The 22,791-nt window shown below is 40.8% G+C and overlaps 2 protein-coding genes and 1 pseudogene across 4 annotated transcripts; 1 reads left to right on the plus strand and 2 right to left on the minus strand.

The window, feature by feature from the left end:
* The first annotated feature begins 9,844 nt into the window (after positions 1-9,844).
* LOC112287067 (short-chain dehydrogenase TIC 32, chloroplastic) lies at positions 9,845-13,073 on the plus strand. Of its 2 annotated transcripts, none has more exons than XR_002971197.3 (9): positions 9,845-10,216; positions 10,375-10,530; positions 10,699-10,930; positions 11,121-11,200; positions 11,344-11,497; positions 11,657-11,735; positions 11,963-12,053; positions 12,272-12,338; positions 12,564-12,948. XR_002971197.3 is itself a non-coding variant. In XM_024529698.3 (9 exons), the coding sequence occupies exons 2-9, from the start codon at positions 10,407-10,409 to the stop codon at positions 12,735-12,737; spliced, it is 981 nt and encodes a 326-aa protein (XP_024385466.1). In that variant the 5' UTR covers positions 9,845-10,216; positions 10,375-10,406; the 3' UTR covers positions 12,738-13,073. The 2 variants fall into 2 exon arrangements, 1 of the variants encoding a protein (XP_024385466.1); XM_024529698.3 differs by having other exon boundaries at positions 12,292-12,338; positions 12,564-13,073.
* On the minus strand, positions 12,776-17,720 carry LOC112287065 (protein PIN-LIKES 6-like; annotated as a pseudogene). The gene is made up of 12 exons (XR_016504814.1): positions 17,555-17,720; positions 16,757-17,117; positions 15,736-16,185; positions 15,354-15,433; positions 14,980-15,104; positions 14,628-14,749; positions 14,309-14,512; positions 14,087-14,161; positions 13,870-13,970; positions 13,692-13,744; positions 13,361-13,547; positions 12,776-13,217 (listed from the first exon to the last, which is right to left on the minus strand). The product of XR_016504814.1 is annotated as a protein PIN-LIKES 6-like (transcript).
* A 1,754-nt stretch (positions 17,721-19,474) lies between these two features.
* Positions 19,475-22,438, minus strand: LOC112286326 (uncharacterized). Its single transcript, XM_024528100.3, has 4 exons — positions 21,687-22,438; positions 21,016-21,289; positions 20,405-20,504; positions 19,475-20,187 (listed from the first exon to the last, which is right to left on the minus strand). The coding sequence occupies exons 1-4, from the start codon at positions 22,001-22,003 to the stop codon at positions 19,901-19,903; spliced, it is 978 nt and encodes a 325-aa protein (XP_024383868.1). The 5' UTR covers positions 22,004-22,438; the 3' UTR covers positions 19,475-19,900.
* Positions 22,439-22,791: the final 353 nt, after the last annotated feature.

Here is a 22,791-nt window from a genome sequence, read left to right on the forward strand (position 1 = left end):
TGGCTAGATCGATACATATGAAGGTTTTGTGAGCTAAGGTCTCAAGATTTAGGATTTTGAGGACCAATAAGATTTTTTTAGATATCTAGCAATCTACCAGTTGGATTGGAGTGATTTTTAGTTTTATCAGTAGAAGACTTAATTTCCTATATGCAAGTAAAATTTGGAAGCAATCGAATGGTGGAAAAAGGAGATATCAATGCTAGAATTTTGGCATCAGATTGGAGAAGGAGAGGCTGGCCGACATCCAAGCGGAATTTTGAGGTCATCAACTAATTGGACCTTTTGTTGTAATTTACTTTTACCTTCTACAGCCAAGTGCCTAGTACATTCTCAAGCAAGACTTCATGTAATTGTCACGAATACAAAAATACAGACTCGAGATCTAACAAGAAGTTCAACAAGAACTGGCAAGAACTAGATTAATCAGATGAGAACAACACCAGAGAAGTGAGCTAGAGCTCCAAGAGATGTGTTGTCAAGACTGAAGAACTCTTCAGCCTCGATTCCAATATATACTCCTATTTAAGAAGCTTTTCAAGCAACTTCTACCAAATAGGAAGCTTCTAGAAGATTTTAGAGACTTACTTCTAGAAGGTTCTAGAAACTTATTTCTAGAAGGTTCTAAGGACTATGTCCCTAACATCTTCTACCAACTAAGAAGCTTCTAGAAGGTTCCAGAGACTTGCTTCTAGAAGGTTCTAGAAACTTTTCTCTAGAAGGTTTTAAGGATTATGTCCCTAACATCATCCCTTCCTTTAGCTTCGAGGTCTCTGAGAAGCAATGTTGTTATTAATCAGTACCAACACAAGAAAATGAAGATTTGTCATATAACGTCTGCTATGAACTCCAAGTGTTGTTCACGAGGCAAGTGGTTCATCGGCCCTTGAAGCCAACGGTAGTGACCTACTCCTTCAACTTCTAACCAAGCATGAACTTTCGTGTCCTTATTGTGAAATTATCCTCCTAACATGCCTTCTGGCTGACCGTCGTAAGTAGGCTCGGTCTCAAATACAATCACCAGTGATCGGTACTTGGTATCTTCCATCATCGTCATGGTGTAGGCGGTTCATCATCTAGGAGTCGCCTTTGTGAGCTAGTTGGTTGAGATAATCTGACTGACATAGTATCTATCTCTTGGCTATCCATATCAAAAGACCAAACTATGGCTACTGAAAAAATTCTACTTTATCTTGGAGAAAATAACTACATCAACTATGAATTTTGGTGGTGCTCTCACCTTTTTTTATATTCTTGGGTGAGCAAGCTTCAGAAGGAAGCTATCATCGAATCGGCCTAGGTTTATGAGGATGTTGTTGATGAAATTCTTGTATCTTTTGCGGCGCATTGGCGAGATTTTTAGCTAGCTTCCACGTTTGCTCAATAATGTCGTAGCCACACCTATGAACAAGATACTCTAACTTGTCCCACCTTTGCTGTGAATCCAGTACCTTTTCAATCTCGTATTCCTCGTGGTTCTCGATCTTAATACTAGGTGGCGGACATTGTACTCTTCCAGCAAAAGACGACTCTCGATAAGGCTCTAACAGAGAAACATGAAAGATTGGATGTACCTTCATAGAAGCCGGTAATTCCAAACGGTATGCCACTGGATTGATTTGCTTTCGGATGATAAATGGTCCCAATCTTTGATAGTCTAACTTATCACATGGTCGCTTAGTCTTGATATTCCGTCGAAGAAGCCATGCTTTATCTCCAATTTTGAAAGTAGGTGCTTGATTCTGAAATCTATCTGTAGACACCTTGTAGGATTCTTGAGTGGATTGTAATTGAAGCTTCAATGTATTTTGAAGCTCTAATAGTTGTTTCGCAAATCCTTCAGCTGCTGGATTGTTATTTGTTGACGGACTCAATAAATCAAGCTTCGGATGATACCCATAGTTGAAAAAGAATGGTGTGTATTGAGTCGACGCATGAAGGGTGTTGTTATATGCAAACTCGGCTAGCGGTAGATATGCGGTCCAATTGTCTTACTGATAGTTGATGTTGCATCGTAAGTATTCTTCCAAGACTTGGTTCACCCGTTCCGTTTGGCCATCAGTTTGAGGATGAAAAGCCAAAGAAAGCTTGATATCTACCTTCAGTACCTCAAAGAGAGATCTCCAAAACTTTGATACGAACTAGGTTCCTTGATCTGATATGATATCATCTGGTAGTCCATGATATTGATACACATTATCGAGAAAGAGCCTTGCTGTGACTTCAATGGACAATGTCTTCTTGCAAGGAACAAAGTACGCCATCTTTATAAGCCGATCTACCACGACAAAGATGCTGTCAAATGACTTCGATGATGGAAGGTCCGTGATGAAGTCCATGGAAACTGAAGACCATTGTCGATGTGGAATCGGTAATGGCTGTAGGAGTCCATTAAGGCGATGCCGAGGATTCTTGGATCTTGAACAAATGTCGCAAGAGAGGACAAAATCTTTCACATCCTTCCACATTTGGGGCCACTAAAAATCTCGAGAAATAAGCTCCAAGGTCTTATTGAATCCAAAATATCCCGCAGTTGGAAAATCGTGGCAAGATTGAAGAACTCGGAGTCGTGCTGGTCCTTTTGGGATATACAACTGCTCCTCAAAATATAAAAGATCTCCCTCTACCTTGAATTTGTCATCATTGGCACGCTGCTTGATATCAATGGCTACTGAATCTTTAATGGTCACGACACGAACCTGATTCAAGAAGTCAGCATCAATTCGTACAATAGTAGCACAAAGCCGAAATTGCTCTGGCTTCAACAACGTCATACATTATTGATCAAACGCTGCTTCTCTAGCCTTTGGTACAAGATATGATCTCCTCGATAAGGCATCAGATAGTCCTTGCTGCTTTCCAGGTCGATAAGTGATAACAAAATCGAATCTAGATAGTAACATATTCCACCGAGCTTGACGTTGATTTAGAACTCGAGTTGACATGAAATACTCCAAATTCTTGTGATCTGTATATACGGTCACTGGGTGTATAACTCCTTCAAGAAAATGATGCCATTCTTAGAAAGAATCCACTATAGCAAGAAGTTCCTTATCGTGGATCTCATAATTGATTTCAGCAGTTGAGAACTTTCAAGAATATAATGCAACCGGATGGAGCTTCTTGTCTTCTTCCATTTGTGAAAGTACAGCTCCCAAAGCAAAATCCAAAGCATCAGTTTTTAAATAAAAGGCCTTTGTAAAGTCTGGATGTACCAAGATTGGAGCCATAATAAATGCGGTCTTCAGGTCTTGAAATGCCTTCTCCGCTAGAGGTCCTCATTCCAGCTTATCCTTGCATGTCAACCAAGTGAGAGGAGCAGCAACTTGAGAGTAATTCTTGATGAAGATCCGATAGAAGTTGGCAAAGCCAAGAAAGCATTGTACGTCTCTCACCGTCTTCGGAATCTCCCAGGACACGATTGCTTCCACCTTCTTGGGGTCCATCTTCAAGCCTTTCGTAGTCGCAACGAACCCCAAAAACTCCATCTCTATTTAGTGAAATAAACACTTCTCCAACTTGGCATATAGTCCTCGCTCGCTTAGTTTCTCCAAGACCAAACGAACGTGCTTTTCATGCTCTTCTTCATTTTTGGAGAATATCAGAATATCATCCAAATAGATGACAACAAAATCGTCACGGTACTCTCGAAAAATGTCATTCATCATATGTTGAAAGACCGCTCGAGCATTGGTAAGACCAAAGGGCATTACATTATACTCAAAATGGCCATACCTTGTACGGAATGTTGTTTTCTACTCATCTCCTTCCTTGATTCGTACAAGGTTGTAAGCTCCCCTTAGATCAGTTTTTATAAAGATCCTTGCACGTCCAAGTTGTTCTAAGAGACCAGAAAACAAGGATAACTGGTAACGATTCTTCTTTGTTACCTTGTTGAGGCCTCAATAGTCCACGCACATCCACAATGAACCATCTTTCTTCTTCATAAATAAGATGGGTGCTCCAGTTGACAATTTCGAATGACAAATGAAGTTCTTGGCTAGATTCTCATCCATGTACTTCCGCAATTCTGCCAATTTCATCTGCGATAGATTGTAGATTGGGCCAAAAGGCAGTTATGCTCCTTCCTGTAAGTCTATGGCGCAATCATATGGTCGGTGTTCCAGTAGCATGTCGACATTTTTCTTTTGAAACACGTCTTTAAAATCCTTATATTGCTCAGGTATACTTGCTGTTGAGATCTTCTCTCCGGTAGTTGGAGCCGCATAAATGACAAACGATGTGCCTTCTTTGGACAATCTTATAAACGCTCTTGCTCCAATAAATAAGGATTTCTCTATTCGGGGTTTTCTACTAGGCTTACTCTTGGGTGGTTTTGTGGAAAAGGTCATCTTCCGCAACTTCCAATCTATGGATGGATTATGCTTTTTCAACCAAGAAAGACCAAGAATAACAGAATTTGATGGGATTCTAATAATATTGAAAATAATATGACTACTATGGCCCTTAAATGTTACTTCTATAGGTTCTGATTCATAAGTGACACTACCAGCCAATAAAGGTCGCCCATCTATGACCTCAACATGAACATGTTTGGATTTTTGTACTAAAGGGATCTTATGATGCTTCACAAATTCTTTGTCTAAGAAACAAGCAGATGCTCTTGAATCTAATAATGCTAAGGTTCTCAGTTTCTGAGGGCCAATAAGCAAAGGGATTATAAAACAAAGGGTAGGTTGAGCGGAAAGAAAGGAACCTGGTTGTTGTTGCGATATTTGACAGTCTAGTTGCACTGTTCCTATTGTGGCTGAGCATCCTCGTTTTCTTGAACAAACGTGCCCCTAGTCTTGACAATACGTCGATTTTGCTTCTTGGGGCAATTTTCAACTTTGTGGCCTTCTTCACTGCAATACAAGCATAGACCTTCCTCCATACGCCGCTTTTTTTCTTCTAGAGGAAGGGATTTGACACGTACCACATCAATTTACATGTCTCCTACCTCTGAATGTGAATTCACGCTGCTTGTCGACATAGTTGGAGCATGGCGAATCATATGTTGTCTTGAACGTTGGTCTTGGCGGCGTTGGAATAGGCGATTATTGCACTTCACAGCTTGGCTAATAGCTTCGTTGAGTGTTTACGGATCAGGAAGAGTTAACAGCAAATCCTTCACATCGTCCTTTAAACTCCAATAGAATTGACTCATCAACGCTTCTTCATCCCAATTGATGTCGCATGCTAATTGCTTGAAGTCCGATGCATAGATTGATGCAGAGCGCATCCCTTGTCGTAGTAACCAGATCTTTGTTGTAGCCCATCGAACCTTGTCGTATTCACCAAATGCTTCCGCAAATGCCTCCAAAAAGGTTTCAAAGTTGTTTAGTATGGACGATCGTTTCTCAAACAAAGGAGTAAACCATGATAGAGCTTGTCCTGTAAGTAAGGTTCCAAGAAGCCCAACATGTGACTCCTCTGTTGAATAGCGTTTGGGCTGTAAAACTGTTATCAACCTGATTTGGTTGACGAATCCTCGAAACTTCAAACGCGTACCATCAAACTTGTCCAGAAGACTAACTCGGGACTCCTTATGTTGTAGAACCAATAGTGCTTGTCGAACCTGAGGCAAAGTTGCTTCTCCAAGTGCAGAAGTTTGAGGTTGGTGCAACCTAGATTGTGCCATCCTAGATGCTCCATTATTATGAAGCCTTGCCACGACTCCTTCAATCTCTGCAGTTCTTTGCGATAACATAGCAAGGGCATTCATGATAGCATCCAACTTGGACTCTGAACTTTCTATCATACTAATGTCTTGGCCCCCGGCCATTCTAAGAGAAGGACAGAAATGACTCTACAAGAAGACAATATTGGTTTAGAGGAGGGTACTCCACAACCTCTAAAATGCCTTAAGAGCTTTAAAAAAGGGGGTAATCCATTCTCTCCAAGAAGAATAAGACTCCAATATTGTAACAAAAGAAGTATCAGTTTAGAGGAGGGTAATCCGCAACCTCTAAAATACTAGTACACTTCCAAGCAGAGGAGTAATCCACACTCTAACAAAGAAGAAATTAGCTCTGATATCTGAGGTGAGTGAAGTCTCGATAAACTGTCATGGACACAGAAATACAGACTCAAGATCTAACAAGAAGTTCAAGAAGAACTGGCAAGAACTAGATTAATCAGATGAGAACAACACCAGAGAAGTGAGCTAGAGCTCCAAGAGATGTGTTGTCAAGACTGAAGAACTCTTCAGCCTCGATTCCAATATATACTCCTATTTAGGAAGCTTCTAGAAGATTCCAGAGACTTGCTTCTAGAAGGTTGTAGAAACTTATCTCTAGAAGGTTCTAAGGACTATGTCCCTGACATCTTCTACCAACTAAGAAGCTTCTAGAAGGTTCCAGAAACTTGCTTCTAGAAGGTTCTAGAAACTTATCTCTAGAAGGTTCTAAGGATTATATCCCTAATAGTAATACGACAACGTATACAACTCATTACCTGGCCACTCTTCCTTCATGCAAATTTACCTTCATCTATGTGGGATCATGCAGTTTTACATGTTGCACCATTAATATGCCTCCCCCCTTCTTTTCTTGAAATTATTTCACCACATGAGTTTATTTTGAATCGTGGTCCAAATGTATCTTACTTACAAGTATTTGGTTGCCGTGCTTGGATTCTAGTACCAAAACCTCAACGGCGTACCATTGGAGCTCATCGACAAGAAGACATATATGTTGGTTTTGATTCACCAAGAATTATTCATGTTCTTGATCCATCAACTAGCACATTGTTACGTGCATGTTTGTAAAATTGCCATTTTGAAGAAAATATATTTCCATCTCTTCAAGGAGGAGTATCCAATCAACAAAGAAATAAAGTAATTATATTTGAAGCACCAGAAACATTTATAATGAATCTTGATCCTATGATATCTTTGACAGAAAGTAAAGTTGCTAAGATTTTGCATCTAAAACAGATTGCAGATGAAACACCTGATGGCTTCAATGATACACCTAGAATTACAAGAGTTTCTATTAATGAGGCTCAGAATGCACCTGCTCAAATTGTAGTGTCATTGACTACAATACCTCAAGTTATAACAAAAACAACTAAAAAAACTTGTGGACCAGATAAGCAACTACATAAGAAGAAAGCTATAAAATTGACTAATCTTGGTATTATTTTTTAAGAAATTGCCACTCATCCTATAAGACTACCAATTCATGATGATATATCTATGCATAATGTACCTTCAATTCCTATGAAAAACAATCTTGGAATTGGAAGGAATAAGAACAAGTTGAATAAATAATTATCTATTCTATATTCTACTACAGATGATATTTGGGACAGACCATCTATTATGGTAGATGAATCATTTGCACATATGATTATAGAAGCCCTTTCTTACAAGGAAGATGATCTTGAAACTCAAACCATTGAAGAAGCAATGCGTTACTCCAATTGGTCAAAATAAAAAATTGCTATTGAGGAGGAGTATGCATCTTTGGTCCAATTGTAGACACTCTTACATCTCGCCTTGTGGGATATAAGATGGTATTAATACACAAGCCAGATGCTCAAGGTCAAATAACCCGCTATAAAGCCCGTCTTGTTGCTCAAGGATTTACTCAACAATTTGGTATTGTTTATGAATCCACATATTCTCAAGTCATGGATTCAATTACATTTTGATATATTATTGGAATGACAGTTCATGCCACCCTTGAGATGTATCTGATGGATGTAGTAACTGCATATTTATATGGTTTTCTTGATGCAAATATTTATATGAAAGTTCCACCTGGCTTAGAAATAGGAACTCCAAATAGACTAGCTCCAAGACAATATTGTGGTATTAAATTATGTAAGACCTTGTATGGTTTAAAAGAATCTGGATGCATGTGATATCAACGTCTTTAAGATTATTTAATTACAAATAAGTTTGTAAGTGATCCACTAATCCTTTGTTTATTTATCAAACGAGATAAAATTCGTTTTGTGATCATCGTTGTATATGTTGATGATCTTGATCTAGTGGGCACTACATCTGAATGTATTATAGCTACTAACATACTTATATATGAATTTGAGATCAAAATGCTAGGAAAAATAACTTTTTGCATTGGTCTTCAGATTATACATATAACGGATGGTAGCATTTTTTTCTACCAACTAATGTATATTAGACAAAACTTGCGAAGATTTAATATGATTGATGCTTATCCATTGTCCACACCAATAGTTGGATGTGGTCGTGATGGTCATGATCCATACCATCCGTGCGAGGGAGAGGAGGAAATATTGGGAGATCAATATCCATACCTTGTAGTAGTTGGAGCACTTTTGTATTTAGCTATATCTACAAGACCAGATATTGCATTTGCAGTTAGTGTTCTTCCAAGACATAGTGCACGTCCAACACTACGACATTGGAATGGTATCAAATATTTATTATGTTATTTAAAAGATACTGAAGACTTGGGATTATACTACACACAATCTGTAGATCCAAAATTGGTTGGATACTGTGATGCAGGATATAAATCTGATACTACAATAGCTAAATCTCAAACAGGATATGCATTTTTAAGCCATGGAGCTGTAATATCATGGAAATCAATGAAACAAACAATAACTGCAACTTCATCCAACCATGCAGAAATTATTGCCTTTCATTAAGCATCTCGAGAATGTATTTGGTTGTGATCAATTGATAAATTCATTCAAACAACTTGTGGATTTTCACATAATGATTTTCCACCTATCTTGCATGAAGATAATAGTGTTTGTATTGCACAGATGCAAGTTGGTTTTATTAAAGGCGACAGGACAAAGCATATTGATTCAAAGTATTTTAGTTATATCCATGACTTGATTACTGATCAAACACTTATAATTAAGAAAATTGAATCTACAAATAACCTTGTTGAACTCTTCACCAAAGCTCTCCCATTGTGCAACCATCGTCGACTTACTTATAGCAATGGTATGCGGCGACTTACTTTTTTTGAATAAGAAAGTTAATGAGCTCTTTAAATAATTAAAAAAAAATAATGTTGTATTCTTTTTCTTTCATCTATGGTTTTATCCTTAAATACAATAAGGTTTTTCTAAATAAGGTTTTAATGAGGCAACAATTGTTGATCTTATAAGATCACAAAAAAATATAGATCATGATTCTACACAAATTTTATATTATGTAAATATTATGATGAGCGAGGAGGAGTGTTGAGATCATTAAATGTAGCTGGTGCTCTCTATAATATTTACTGTAGACTATACTAAATACCATAGCTACAGTATTTAGAGTCTAGTGGAGAAGTATTGTTTATCCTCTCCTCCTCTTCTTCTATACTAGACACAACCAGATCAATAGATTTTTTTGTGTGTGAAGCTCTCTCTTCTTAGAAACCCTCTTCTTAGAAATCCTATTATGTGTATGACTTACTACTACTCTTGTGTGTGTATTACTTACTATTACTATTACTCTTGTGTCTTTCTAAACATTCTCAATACAACCAAGGACTATCATATTTTTCTGTTTCCAAAAAGTCGAACAATACTTTTAGTAGCAAGGCGCCTTAAATTAAATGTGCAGAAGAGTGAGCAGCCTCGAAGAAAAACACTTATCCGCATCATTATTAGAAATTTTTTATAAAAAGCGAATAGTTCATACATTGACTATGTGGGGAAAGTTGCGCGTGGCCGCAGCCGAAGTCATGGCGAGCTGGTCGAGAGACACCAACCAAGATTTTGCTCCTGATGGGGAATTATGCTTGAGTAGAAATCGTCACAGCCACTGTACAAAACCTGTTACTAGACTGCGACGATGCCGTCAAAACCAGGAGCGCCTACCGAGCGTGCTGCTTGCGTTCCAACTGTCGCAAGGGCGGTGGGCGGCAACTGGTCCCGAACCCCTTCCGACGTCGCCACGATTAGTGCAGCACAAGATTTGGTCGATCACTCATATGGGTCCGCATGCACAAACCCCACTTCGATCGCCAAGGTGTCGAGATCTGCTCCTCCCTTTCCTTTCCGCCGAAACGCCAGTTCCCTACGAACCGAAATGCTTTTTCTCAGCCCTGTCTCACTTGTCATTCACATGTTATTTTCAAGACCCCGTCGTCATATAACAATCGATCTGGTTGTCACACTCACCATAACAAGTCTATTCAATTCTGCGTCGTAACGAAACGCTGCCAATCTTCAACGACGGTTTCCTAAGCCAGTTTTGTAGCAGCTGCTGAATTGGGTGAGTGTAGTCCCTGTAACCGAGATTTGATGGCTGGTGTGTTGAATTTTTGAGCGACAGAGAGGTTTAGTAGATTTCGAGATGTCTTTGGGGTATGAGGTTAGATCATTGATGCTCATGGCGTGGTGATTGTGATGGTGTCCTGTTTGTTGCGGTAGGAGGGGTGGCAGTAACGGATAGTGGAGGAACGATGGGGCAGTCTATCGGCACGTTGTTTGGGGGGAACCTCAATTCTCTGGGAGGGGGCACCAGTATCACAGCTGACGAAGTCACCAAGAATTTGAGCCTCAACGGTTTGACGGCCATTGTAACTGGTATGTAGAGCCTTGATTGAATTCGTATCCTCACAGAGCTGTTTGAAGCTGAGTGTATGTAAGATGATTTGTGGTAAGGGAGGAAGCCAAACACTGTCATGGAGATATTGACATGACGCGCTCGTGTCGGGAAATCGATGGTTGGATCGGGGTTTTATTTTAATGCAGGTGCCTCATCTGGTTTGGGGAAGGAATGTGCTAGGGTGTTAGCCAAGCGCGGTGCGTATGTAATTCTAGCCGCAAGGAGAGTGAGCGTCCTGGAGGAAGTCAAAGCTCTTATCACTGCTGAGACCCCAAACGCCAAAGTGGAGATTATGCCACTAGATTTGTGTGACATGAAGTCCGTGCATCAGTTTGCGGAAGAGTACAAGCGGAAGAATCTGCCTCTTAACCTTCTTATGTAAGTACCTGTTTCGATTTCAGTGATCACTCTGCTCCGGAGTTAATAGTTGCTAAGCCTGTTAAAGATGAGGAGCATAAAAGATTGGGTTAGTTGTTTCTAACCTTGTTTCATCTCGGTGTTGTTGGCACACAATTTGCATGCTTATCCAGGACATAGACATTCTGACGTGGTTTTTGGTATATTCTAGGAACAACGGAGGAATTTTTGCGAAGCACTTCACACCTACGGCAGACGGCATCGAGGTCATGTGGATGACTCACGTTGTTGGTAAATGTCCAGAAGCTTATTGACAAAACCATGATAAGTTTTTAAAGATACTCAACATTTCTACAAAAACCCAGTTACTTGGCTTACTTTTCGAAATTTCAACTTCAAAATGAACCAGGATGTGAAAATCCCCATGCTTGCAGGTCACTATGCTCTCACAATGTGTCTCATGGACAAGCTTAAGGAGACAGCCGCGCAGAGTGGCGTGGAAAGCCGGATTGTGTTCACGGGGTCTGAAGCTCACCGCGTTGCTTACGAAGGCGGAATAAATTTTGATGCTCTGACAGATCCAAGCAAGTAAGCATTCGCATCCAAAAGCTCGTAAGTTCTCATGGTGTCTTTCTATGGAATTACGACCCTGGAAGCGGCTTAAACTTAATCATACAAAGCTACTTAACACAGCTGTTTTTTTTTACTTTTCTGTTAGGTTGGTTAATGTGGTCTGTGCGACTGCAGGTACACAGCATATCAGGCGTATGGCCAGTCAAAAATTGGAGATATTCTTCTAGCGAAGATGATAGGAGAACAGTTGAAGGTATTGACAAATCTATGCATTCCTGAGACATTGTTCATTCACGTCGTCGATGGTGATGCTATTCTAGTAAACTAGCATGTCAGCGGTACTTAGTTTGTCATGCTTTCCAGTAAATTGTATGTGTGATAATACCTGGAATTCGTGTTCAGACGTTGGCTGGAAATGAACGGGCTCTTGTGTTAGGCATGAAGGGATTAATGCAAAGAATGAAATGTTGTCTGCTGTAGGCTGAGGGCGTGAACGTAGTTGCTAACGCGGCTCACCCCGGAGCGGTGAAGACTTCATTGGGCAAGAATTTCTTCGAGAAGGGTACCACAGGTAAGAAATTCTGTACACTACCTGTGAAAGGATATGCTTACGGGTTTCGTAGCACTTCAAATAGAACACCAGATCTGTCTACACTTGAAACATAGGTCTAGCTCTCCATTGTTGACCTCTGTTCAAGAGATCATAATATAATTGCATTGTAGCTGGAGGTTTTGTTGGTGGAGGTTATGAATATTGCAGAGAGGTTGAATCCTGAGATCGACAACCAGGATTCTGAGTGTCTTTGCAGAGGTTGGCTATGCAGTCTCGAAGCCATTCATCAAATCTCCGGAACAGGTAAACTTTCAAGTACTTGTCGGTGTATCTTCTACGGCGTTTCATGATAGATACCGGCAGTTAAACATCAGAAACTTACTAGAGTCGTGGCAAAGAAAAGTTGAATAGCTGAGACAATCATAGATGGTTAATGTGGCCTTGACGCAAACTCACCGAACAATTGCTGACCCACAAGATGGGCTGTATGTCGAAGAATATTTCACTGAGGAGATTTGGATGATGCAGGGAGCGGCAAATCTTATTTATGTAGCAGTAGCTCCAGAGCTGGAAGGAGTATCAGGTAAGTTCTTCTCCGACATGAAGGAAGTTAATCCGAACAAATATGCGAGCAGTCCCGAGCTCGGTCAGAAAGTTATGAAATGGTGTGAAGATTTTGTGGCTAAGAAAATGAATGCCTGAGCAACTGTGAGTAGAGGTCGCCAGTATGGATAATTGGATAAATATCCCTCAAGTCGTTTAATGTTGAAAAGATTTCTAGTTGGTACAATGAACCATCGAATATGGACGTGGTTAACTCCGGCAAATAGTGAAAGCTTGTGAAGTGACTGGACGCTATGTGAATAAAAAAAACTCCAGTTTCCTGTCATGACTGGACTTCTTAGCTGTAAAATGGGAAGAAAGAGAACAAAAAAATGTCATTGATACCAATGGTAAAAATGTGTGTAGGGTGTTTAATTAAACATCTTAGAAGGATGTTTTATTAAATATACTTTTCCGTCGAAGTATTTGTTTAAATAGTCGATACTCCGGACCTTCAAAAGAGGACGTTGATATATAACACAAGCCAGCCTGCCATTGAGATGACTGCAAATATGTGCTCATAGAATAAAATGGCTGATGCTTCTTTCTCAGCATGCCCTCGCAAGTTAGTTACAGCCCCTGTAAAAACACAGTCAGCCAGTTTCTGAAGAAGGGAATACAACTTTTTTAATAAAACATACTCAAAGGAAGCTATTGGAAGTCATTCTTCAAAATTCAAATGTAAGATCCGACAGGAAGAATAATGCTCAACGAGGAATTACCAGCTAAAATAGAGCTGGGCATAGTGTGTTGAAGCAGCAATACGAATTTGAAAACGTTGTTGCCAACAGGGAGGAACCCCATTTTCTCAGCTGTGAGGACTGCATATTCCTTTAGGTGGTATGATGAGGAGCCGCGTGGCGACGATGACGACTGTTGTACGTACGCCAAGCTTCGAGGCCCCCGCCCCTGCCACAGAAGCAACAGTTTGATTTTGTGATTCTGAGAGGTCTTGTAAATTTCAAGAAACGACATAACGTGGCATCATCAAACACACTCGAAAAAAATAAGCTCATAGACAATATAATAATGAACAGGCTGAAAAGTAAGTACCTCCCACGAGGTTGCCACCTAGCACAAGCATGATGCATGGTACCGCAGCGCCTCTGCCAGATATAACCAAGAGTAAAAATAATGCCTTCCTCTGAATAGAAAATGAACTATCTCAAGGAAATTAATTGGATTTTACGTATTAGTGTGGACATAAAAATGTCTGGTGTGTGGCACTAACCCAAGAATGTTGAGGCTATCAAACAAAAAATACAGGAAAGAGTGCTCCGTAAAGATGAGACTCCTCAACAATGGAACACATCCAAACAAAAGAGCCAGAAACTGCATCAGAAAACAAAACGAAGAGTTAATATATCACGGGACTCTCGAATCAACACTGGTAGAACAATCGCAAACGAGAAAGTAGCTAATACATCAAACGTTCTTTTGATGCTTACAGAGGCTACTACAGGAGGCTGCAAGATGTCTTGGATTCTTCCATAGGATAACCAGGCATTCACCAGATCCCAACCCTGCACAAAATCAACAATGTTCTCAGACTATTTTTCTTCTTAACTTGAAATTGTGCCTTAGTTCAAATTCGTTTCATTCTCTTACTGAAATAATGTGATCAAGTCTAGTGATACGACTTTCTATGAAAAAACTTAGCAGTAGCATACCTGACGTCTTGGAGGAGGAGAATTGTTATGGATAAGCAAAGGCATCGAAACAGAAGTCGCATGGGAAATTGTAGGTTCTATGTTGGTTTCGTCGGATCCATTAGCCCCCACGACATCAGATGAGGTCGAACCGTCGACTCCTTTGGGCTTGCTAGGTGGTGCTAACATGCTGTAAACATATCTGTATACAATGACCGCCCCAACCTGCATAGGACGAAAAATTCAAGTTAATAGCCTGGGTGTTGATAACTTCTAGCGGAGCTTAAGGCGCACTTGGCGCTATTTTCAAGTTGGGGTTATGAGAGAGAAGGAAACGTACCCACTGCCCAAAAGAAATGTAAGCAACGCCGTTTGTGTTGCAAGTCTCAGGATCCTCAAGTGGATTTCCTTTCTCTCGACAAATGGCACCCATGATTACGAGAGGAATATTGCCAATGTTGCCTATGCCGGGGACGCAACATACGACCCATCAGATGTGTAAATTTACATGTTTAATCTTGTACAGTAAAATGAAATGAAATAACATCAAATTTCATTTCTTTTGAAAGTAAAATAAAATTGTAAATAGTAAAAAGGCCCTAAAAACCATCTAGCCAAACAAAGTTGCAATCTTGATTAAATGGTGAAGAAATTCAATCTAGCTTTGAAGTTTAAAGTGGAAATTTGAGTACCAATCCCTATAAAAATCACGGTGAAGTTGAAGAATTCGGGGGGTGGTTTTACCAGGCAGGCCACAATATAACCCACAATACAGCCCAAAGTTGACGCCAGTATAACATTCACTGGAATGAACCACCTGACAGTGACGACCGCAGAGAAAAATCAACATGAGGTGAATCAATATCATCTTTTTGTGTGGAAGAAGACATCAATTATCTATGCTCACAACAGATTATTGAAAGGCGAGAATGAGAGCAGCAAATATTTCTACTAACGTTATTCGATCAGAAATTGTGTGGAAGGTCGTTTTGCAGTTGCAAAATTTGCACACGAACTGCGTTTTGATGGTCAGGACGGATGAAAAGGATGGTGGATCATATCTCACCATTCAAGGACCTTCTCCAACGTTACGGCTTTCCCCAGTTGAGTGAAAATCAAACAGGGGAGAAAAAGAGAGAACACCAGCTGTAACACACAACATGATCGCATTCAGAGGCTTCCGCTTGGAGAGGATATCCTTCTCATTAGAAAAAGAGAGCATTCATGACCAGAGAGAGAATAACAGAGAAACCTACAAGTCACCTGTGACTTTATTTTCTTAAATTGGAAACAAGAACATAAAATAATAATAATAATAATAATCATACGGTCTAACAAGATGTACGAATGGCATGGTGGTTCAACAAGACAACTGGGGCATGATTAGACACAACGAAATGAGAAGAACAAGTAGGGCTTCTGTAGGAGAGATAGTAAGGGGGCGTGACCTTGCTGAGGTGCCGGCGAGAGAGAGCTGGAAGGATGTCAATATACGAGCTTGCAAAAAGTAAACCCAGAGCGCACATTACCAGCACCTTGGCAATGGGTAGAATAGCGAACCTCAAAAGAGTAAACACATTCTCGTGCATAAGCGCATCACCCACCCAGGGATCCATGACTTCGTCTCCTTGATTTCACCAGCAACCCTTCTAAACTGTCACCAAAATAATTTGTTTCTCACCATATCTTGTGATACTCAGCTTCTTTCATCGGGCACTCTGGAAATCGAGATTTAGAGGTGTCGGAGATTTGAATATTTAAGCAATCGAGCATTCAACGGCTCCCAAATTCAAAGAAAATTGATAACATTGGAGGAGAATCCTGCATCTGGGTTACGTTTTCTTGCTAATTGCAACGTTGTCTATCTAATCTCCATCCTTGCTTGCACCGAGAAAAACCTGCATTGAAAAACAAAAAATTTAAAAATGAACATGACTTCTATAAATCTAGGCATGAGAAAGGAGGGTGTCCTCAAAGGACAACTACACGCCGAGCAAAATCACCGCAGCTCCAGAACCACGCAGCGACCAAGTTACTAGAGAGCAAAATCAAAGGAGGTGTCAAAACCATCAATGACCCTGTTTCAATACGAAGATCACGCAAGGGGCAAGTTAGCAGAGGGAAACTGCCCAGATCCCTCTAAACCCTTCTTATCCAATATGATAACAGGGGGACGTGCAGCATCCTCGGAGACAAATGCCAGTCTCCGGATAAAATATCGGCCCCCGGCATGCTCTAGGCTCCTACATTCCACTGTTACATTGACTGGATCGAAATACAAGTTGCAAGCTTCCATGTACAGATTGGAGACAGAGAGGTGATGTAGATGACCTAGAAGCCACAATCACCACAATGCCAAAATCGTCGCGTAGATAACAACTCCGCAACATCACCAGGCATCTCCACAAGAAGCAGCAAAATGAACTTGCGGTACTTCAATTGTATGGGTCAACTACAAGAGAAACTCACCCACAGGTTACAATTCCAATCGAAGCAATCTACAAGGAAGTTCGACTTCAAGCTCAAGCTCAGAGCGGCTGGGAGAAGGGGAAGATTGAAGGTCCGCAGAAGAGTGTGCTAGATCTGGACCTATCGGCTACCGTGCCTCGCAAGGCGCTTCAAAGTTTCGAAAGGGTGACACCACAAGTCTCGTGATCTGTCGTCGTTTGTCATTCACGGTGCAATTCTCCAATCCTTCTCCCGTTCGTCTTGTTGTTTTTGGGTTTCCCCGAACTTGCTTCGCAATCCTTTTATCCAGCAACTCTATAAGATGCTTTTGGCAAGAGCAGCACCTTTCCTGAACACTTCAACTCACGCACCCTGCTGAAAACTATCAAACCCATCCATCACCAACATTAATAGATCGAAACGTCAACCAACTTACGTTAACAGTTCGAAAGCTCCCTACAGCTAGCGTTAACTATGACAACAATCAGGCCATCACTTTCCCACTGACATGAACTGTCCATTTCTGGAAGGAACCCAAAATCCTATAAACAACTCGGAGGCAAACGTAACGACAATAAAATAAACGAGCATTCCAGAAACCCCGCCTGCCAGATCATTGAATTTATTGGTGGGTATAAATTTCCCAATCATAGACCCATCCCACTTTAACACATGGTGGGGTTTGCTTCGTCTGAAAGGGGGCCATGGTTATCAATTCACAGACTGAGGAAATTGATCACGTCGGACTGCAACGCGAAGGCAAAGCACTGTTTCTTCCACGCATTGCTGGCAATCGCCTTTAAGTTTTGTCAGATGCACCTGCAGTATGTACTTGGGTACGATGTGAGCAGAATTCTTGTCCCGATCAACCATCAGCGTACGACGCTCGCTCCCGCTTCAAAAATTCTGGATGGCGCACGGCTGCTGTAGTTCTCTTCCTTTGTTTTACTGGTACTATTATTAACGACATACATCTATATATATATATATACATGTTTTTCCTGTCTGTGTCCATGTGCGACTCAGACAAGAGAATCCACCTGAGTTATCAATGAGCTTCGCTTGGCGTGCCTAATCTGGTCCATGGTTGCTGTGTCGTCCACTCATTTTTGCCCATGTTCTCTGGCTTTGCCTTTACCGGCCACCGCAAAATCCCCTGCAAAGACACACACAAAATCCCCTCGGTTTCTCTCTCTCTCCCTCTCCCTCCCTCGCTACCTCTCTCGCTCTCCTTCATTTGCCTCTCTCTGCAAATGCTTCAACTCTAACAACGTGAACCTGCAGAATCCCTGCCCCTAGGCCCAGCTCGCTTGCACCCTAAGCCCTAAACCTGGGCGTCGCCGCTCTCAGCCATCGTCATGCCGCGCGGTGCCGCGGACAGACGCGCACGCGGCAACAGGTGGAAACAGTAACTTCAAAAAGTGAAAAGTAAGCACCAGACAATGGAGCGGAATGCTTGGTGTCAACCAGGGTGGCTACTCGGAGGACACTCTGTAGGATTACCTTGTAAAGGTGCTCAACAAGTTTGATAATGCATATAAGAAACCTTGCCAAAAATAATCACAATAAGTACTATTGAAACTTAGAGGCAATTCATGAACTTCTTTGAGTGTTAAAATAAAATCTAATTTTATCGTTCGAAACAGAATAAAATCTGTTTTTATAATGCATTGAAAAAACTTACAATCTTTTTTTTATCATTTAATTCCATTCAAAATTATGTTGTGCATCAGTTATTACTGTATCATTTTATCTGTATCATTTCAAAACTAATGAAAAAATCTCAACTGCATAGTGCTATTGTGTACATGCAAGTATAAAATATATATTTTAGTTACATAATAAATTTACTTTCCATATGCATCTAATTCATAAGTTAGTATTCATGACTGATAACCTTTACTCAAAATTGCTAAATGTATTATTGTTTTACTATTTTATATTATCATAATTTTAAAAAACTTAATACTTTTTTCTGGTTTTTTGCATATATTATATACTAATATATAGATCAAATGTCACGTGTGATAGAGCTCAAAAAATGAATTTCATGCAAAAAGACAATAAAAAAACGTGACAAATAACACATTTGTCTTGTTGGATACAACAAAATTCATGTTTGATTCTTAAGAGAAATGATGAGGTGTGTGAAATTAAAATATTTCATTAATTTTTTGATGCTATGTCAAAAAAATAAAATAATCGAAAGTTAAAATATACGTCAGTTGTGTTTGGAATATTTACCTTTTGTGTTAATCATAAACGAAAAAGTTGAAAGTATATGCTCACAAATGTATGATTTACTCCTTTTTAGTAGAATATTTGGTTACATAACAACCCCAAAAGTGAAGATATTGTAGTGAAAAGTTTAAGTACTATTCAACACACTTAGTCAAAAGAAACATTAGCCAATTTGAGATCTTCTATGAAATGGTTGTTTTTTGTAGCAACTACTCATTTTGAGCATACCCATTAAAATATACTATCCTCTGTTGAAGATCAACCAGGCGAACAACTTTTCATAAATTTTGCCTCTAATTACTATAAACTGTTTTAAATGATGATGAGTAATTACTGTGAGAAGCAGCGCATAACTCAAGGTCCACCGATCCCACCCTTACCAGATACAGCCTCGTGGTAGCCAAAAAACAGACTCAAATGGTTCATAGTAGTTTACATTCAACCGATTGACTCTCGAACAGAAACAAAAATCCAAATAAATATCTGATATTCCCAGTATTCACAATTATAGTTTCGTTGAGATTGAATGGATATTACATACGCAAGGCAAAACATCCCCCATCGTTCACTGCGATGAGATCTAAATGGTGCCGAACTTAACCACAAATCTTCCTGTATACTGTCACCATTGTAAAACCCACATGTTTTCACACGCTTTAAATATCAAAACCTTTACCTTTTCTTGATTAAAAACGAAGGACCAATATAGAAATGCTCGCTCCAGCTCTCTCTCCATGTCTGCAGGGGCATCGGAACAAGTGCTAAAGAGTGTACTGGGCAACCTAACCTTCGATCAGAACCTGAGCTGGGTCGAGTGCTTATTCTTCAAGCTAAAAAAATGTTACCGTACCAAGTCAAAATAAAAATAAAACTATTTACAAAAGCCGCATTTGAATGTCGTCGACGAATATGTATGGGATAAGTTCAAGAGGAACGCGCAGCCGACCTCTTGAACACTACCAGTGACATTACCAGTACAGAAAGCATCATGGTTGCCCTCACTGTGCGATCGAAAAAATCATCAGTCTCGGTAGGCTGAAATTTTTCTTCTGCAGTAACGAGGATTCCCCGTATGAGCTCCTGCAAGGTAGCCATAAAATGAGCAAACGCTTTCTTGGTATTCCAGTAGACGTGAGAAAATATGTTGTTGTCTTCCTTAAGACACTTCGAGACCTCTTCTATAGTCGAATCGCTGCTGTTTTCTATCATCTCTGCAGACATCATTCGAAAGGCAGCGGTAAGGGACCCACTAAAACATTGAACATTGCCAAAAATAAACTTTTAAAAAACACAGAGATGAAATCCACACAAAACAACATAATTCTGCTAGACGTGCCCACCCTCTCAGAACATAATCACCAAAAAAAATCCTCAAATTCGTTGTTGAAGTATACTGAAGCAAAATTAAAGTTGCGATGAAGTCCGTACCAGGGGCTTCACGAAGCTTCTTCCTAAATTCTTTGATTTGATCGTTAGCCAACACAGCATCCCATACTCCCTTGTCGGTGGCCAAGGAAACTACCATTTGCTACATGGCCCAAGAGGCAACTGGTCAAACCGACTCACAAATACAGGGAATAAGCTCAGATAAACAAAATTAAACCACATAACTCTGAATGCCCACTGATCTCCAAGACAGAAAGCGAACCTAATGCGATCCGTTCAACTAATTCCATTATGCTTAATTAATAGAAATTATTTCTCGATAAGTATTTTGCAAGGAAAAAGGTCATAAAAATAAGGAAAAACAAATGTTCTGTTCGTACGATACACACAAGGTTGAAGTCCAAAAAGAATTGAGAGAGCTCAAGGAAAACCCTAAAGAACCTTAGATACCATTATGGCTTAAAAACCCTATCCGCACGACAAGATTCTGTGGTCCAGTATGCATTCCATCACAATTCTTTCACACTTCCAGTTCGTTAGAAAGGTTGGGTTAGGGTCCATGATCGATCAACTGGAGGTGCATCTCTTCTATCAATCCGTTATATAGACGTTCATATGTGCGCGTGCATACAAAAGAACCGATCAAGTCACACCTGAATCTGCGGGTTGTGCTGGAACTGATGAAAAGCCTCCAGCATTGCACTTTTTCCACCACTGCCAGCAACTTCCTTGCCCTTGGATGAGGAGGCCAGAGCAACAGATGGTTCCAGCCAGTCGTCAGCAACTGCATCCACGACATGATAACCAGCGTCCTCCCCATCTACTTTCGGATCACGAGACACAGCGCCATCCTTCTCCTTACCACTGGATCCTGCCCTTGCCAAAGATGACTCCAAAGGATTTGAACTTCTGTTTGTGAACAATCCTCTGCCAGAACCACATAGATTATCAGGACACTCTCAACGGCTATAAAGACCTCACACTTAGCACAAAAAATAAGTCCTCGAATTTCATCAAAATCCATGACAAATTCGACATTGAAAACTACCCCTCCACCCCCAAACTGTCAAAAAATTCAGTCAAGCGCATATAGTGTCTGTGAGCGCGATTGATTCCCAACTGATTCCTGACGCCGCAACTAAGACCTGAGTTAACCAACCCGACACACGCCTCCACTACTGGTTTGAAAAGAGAATAACAGAGAGAGAGGAAATCATAATCTAAATTCTACTTCCATGCCAGAATCAAGCAACTTTCTAGGCACCGAGAAGAGAAACTATAAGAGAGAGAGAGAGATTCAAACATGAGAGTCAGATAAGCTTACATCTGCAATGCATGCTGCAGGTCGGAAGTTGCCTCCTCCACTTCTCCCTGGGTGGGCAAGGTCCCAAAAACCAAATAGTCCTCGTCTCCAGCAAATTCCCAATCTTCGATGTCCAAATACTGCTTAAAGCCCGAATCAGTCGTGCTCCCGGGCGAATGGACCTCCGATGGGCAATCGCAAGTAATACGAGCAGACGTGGGAGCTTTCAGCGAGGGCGTCGTAGTACACATCCTGCACATCGCGGCATTGGTAGCGGCTGACGTAGGTCCTGATCCCACGACGCGGATTATACTCCTCCACATCGCTCCCCCTCCCATCACCCACTTGCTGAAGCTCTTCCACTCCAACCAATACGATCTCTCTCCCTCGCTCTCTCGCAGACACAAAAAAAGAAAAAAGAAAAAAGAACACAACACGACCCGATCGTTACTCTCGCTCTTTCTCACTCCAACTCAAGCCGAAGTATGATCAAATGCGTCTTCCGCACGCTCACAAGCCACAGCCCTGCACCGCACTCCCAGCAATCCCAGAAAACGGCCGCAATGGCGGGCTACATCGAAACGTGCACCGCTCCAGCCACCATCGCCAAAGCCTCAACCCTCCATAAACACCCTAGAATTTCCATGACCTTCGCCTCTCCCATCCAAAATCCCCCTCCATAACCACAAATTCTCGCCTCCTCCCCGCCCGCAGCTGCCCGAATAGTCGCCTCGATCGACCTGCACGCAACCAAAACGCATCCCGGAAGCAAAGCAAAGCAAAGCAAAGCTTTGCCTTCGTCACCTCGTTGTCGCTTGCGACCCCTCGGAGCTATCAGGTAGGTCCGGTACCAACCCTCCTCAAATTCTTCCACGTCGACAGGGTCGCAGTTCCGACCCTCTCAAAACCTGTGTCGAAGCCTAATTCGATCTTCTAGCATTTGCCTCTTACCAATGTTTTCAAAGGCTTCTAACAATATGTTGTTCAATTATTATTAAGCTCTTTACAAAAAATTGTGGCAACTACCCAACATTTATGTTTGTAGAAATGCATGGATGATAAGCTAATGAAGTAAAAAGGTGAGAGTGCAACTTGGATACTTATTTTGTAAAATTGGTATTAAGAG

The sequence above is a fragment of the Physcomitrium patens genome, chromosome 9 (genome assembly GCF_059467195.1).
Source record: "Physcomitrium patens ecotype Gransden chromosome 9, ASM5946719v1, whole genome shotgun sequence".
In the NCBI taxonomy this organism is placed as follows: Eukaryota; Viridiplantae; Streptophyta; class Bryopsida; order Funariales; family Funariaceae; genus Physcomitrium; species Physcomitrium patens.

Excerpts from the sequence above, each read along its gene's own strand:
- LOC112287067 (XM_024529698.3), top strand. The coding sequence starts at position 10,407 with ATGGGGCAGTCTATCGGCACGTTGTTTGGGGGGAACCTCAATTCTCTG. Across the intron at positions 10,531-10,698 it reads TTTGACGGCCATTGTAACTG|GTGCCTCATCTGGTTTGGGG; the intron begins GTATGTAGAGCC and ends ATTTTAATGCAG. Across the intron at positions 12,339-12,563 it reads TCATCAAATCTCCGGAACAG|GGAGCGGCAAATCTTATTTA; the intron begins GTAAACTTTCAA and ends TGGATGATGCAG.
- LOC112286326 (XM_024528100.3), bottom strand. The coding sequence starts at position 22,003 with ATGGGAGGGGGAGCGATGTGGAGGAGTATAATCCGCGTCGTGGGATCA. Across the intron at positions 21,290-21,686 it reads CTGCAGCATGCATTGCAGAT|AGGATTGTTCACAAACAGAA; the intron begins GTAAGCTTATCT and ends TGGTTCTGGCAG. Across the intron at positions 20,505-21,015 it reads AGCACAACCCGCAGATTCAG|CAAATGGTAGTTTCCTTGGC; the intron begins GTGTGACTTGAT and ends TGGGCCATGTAG.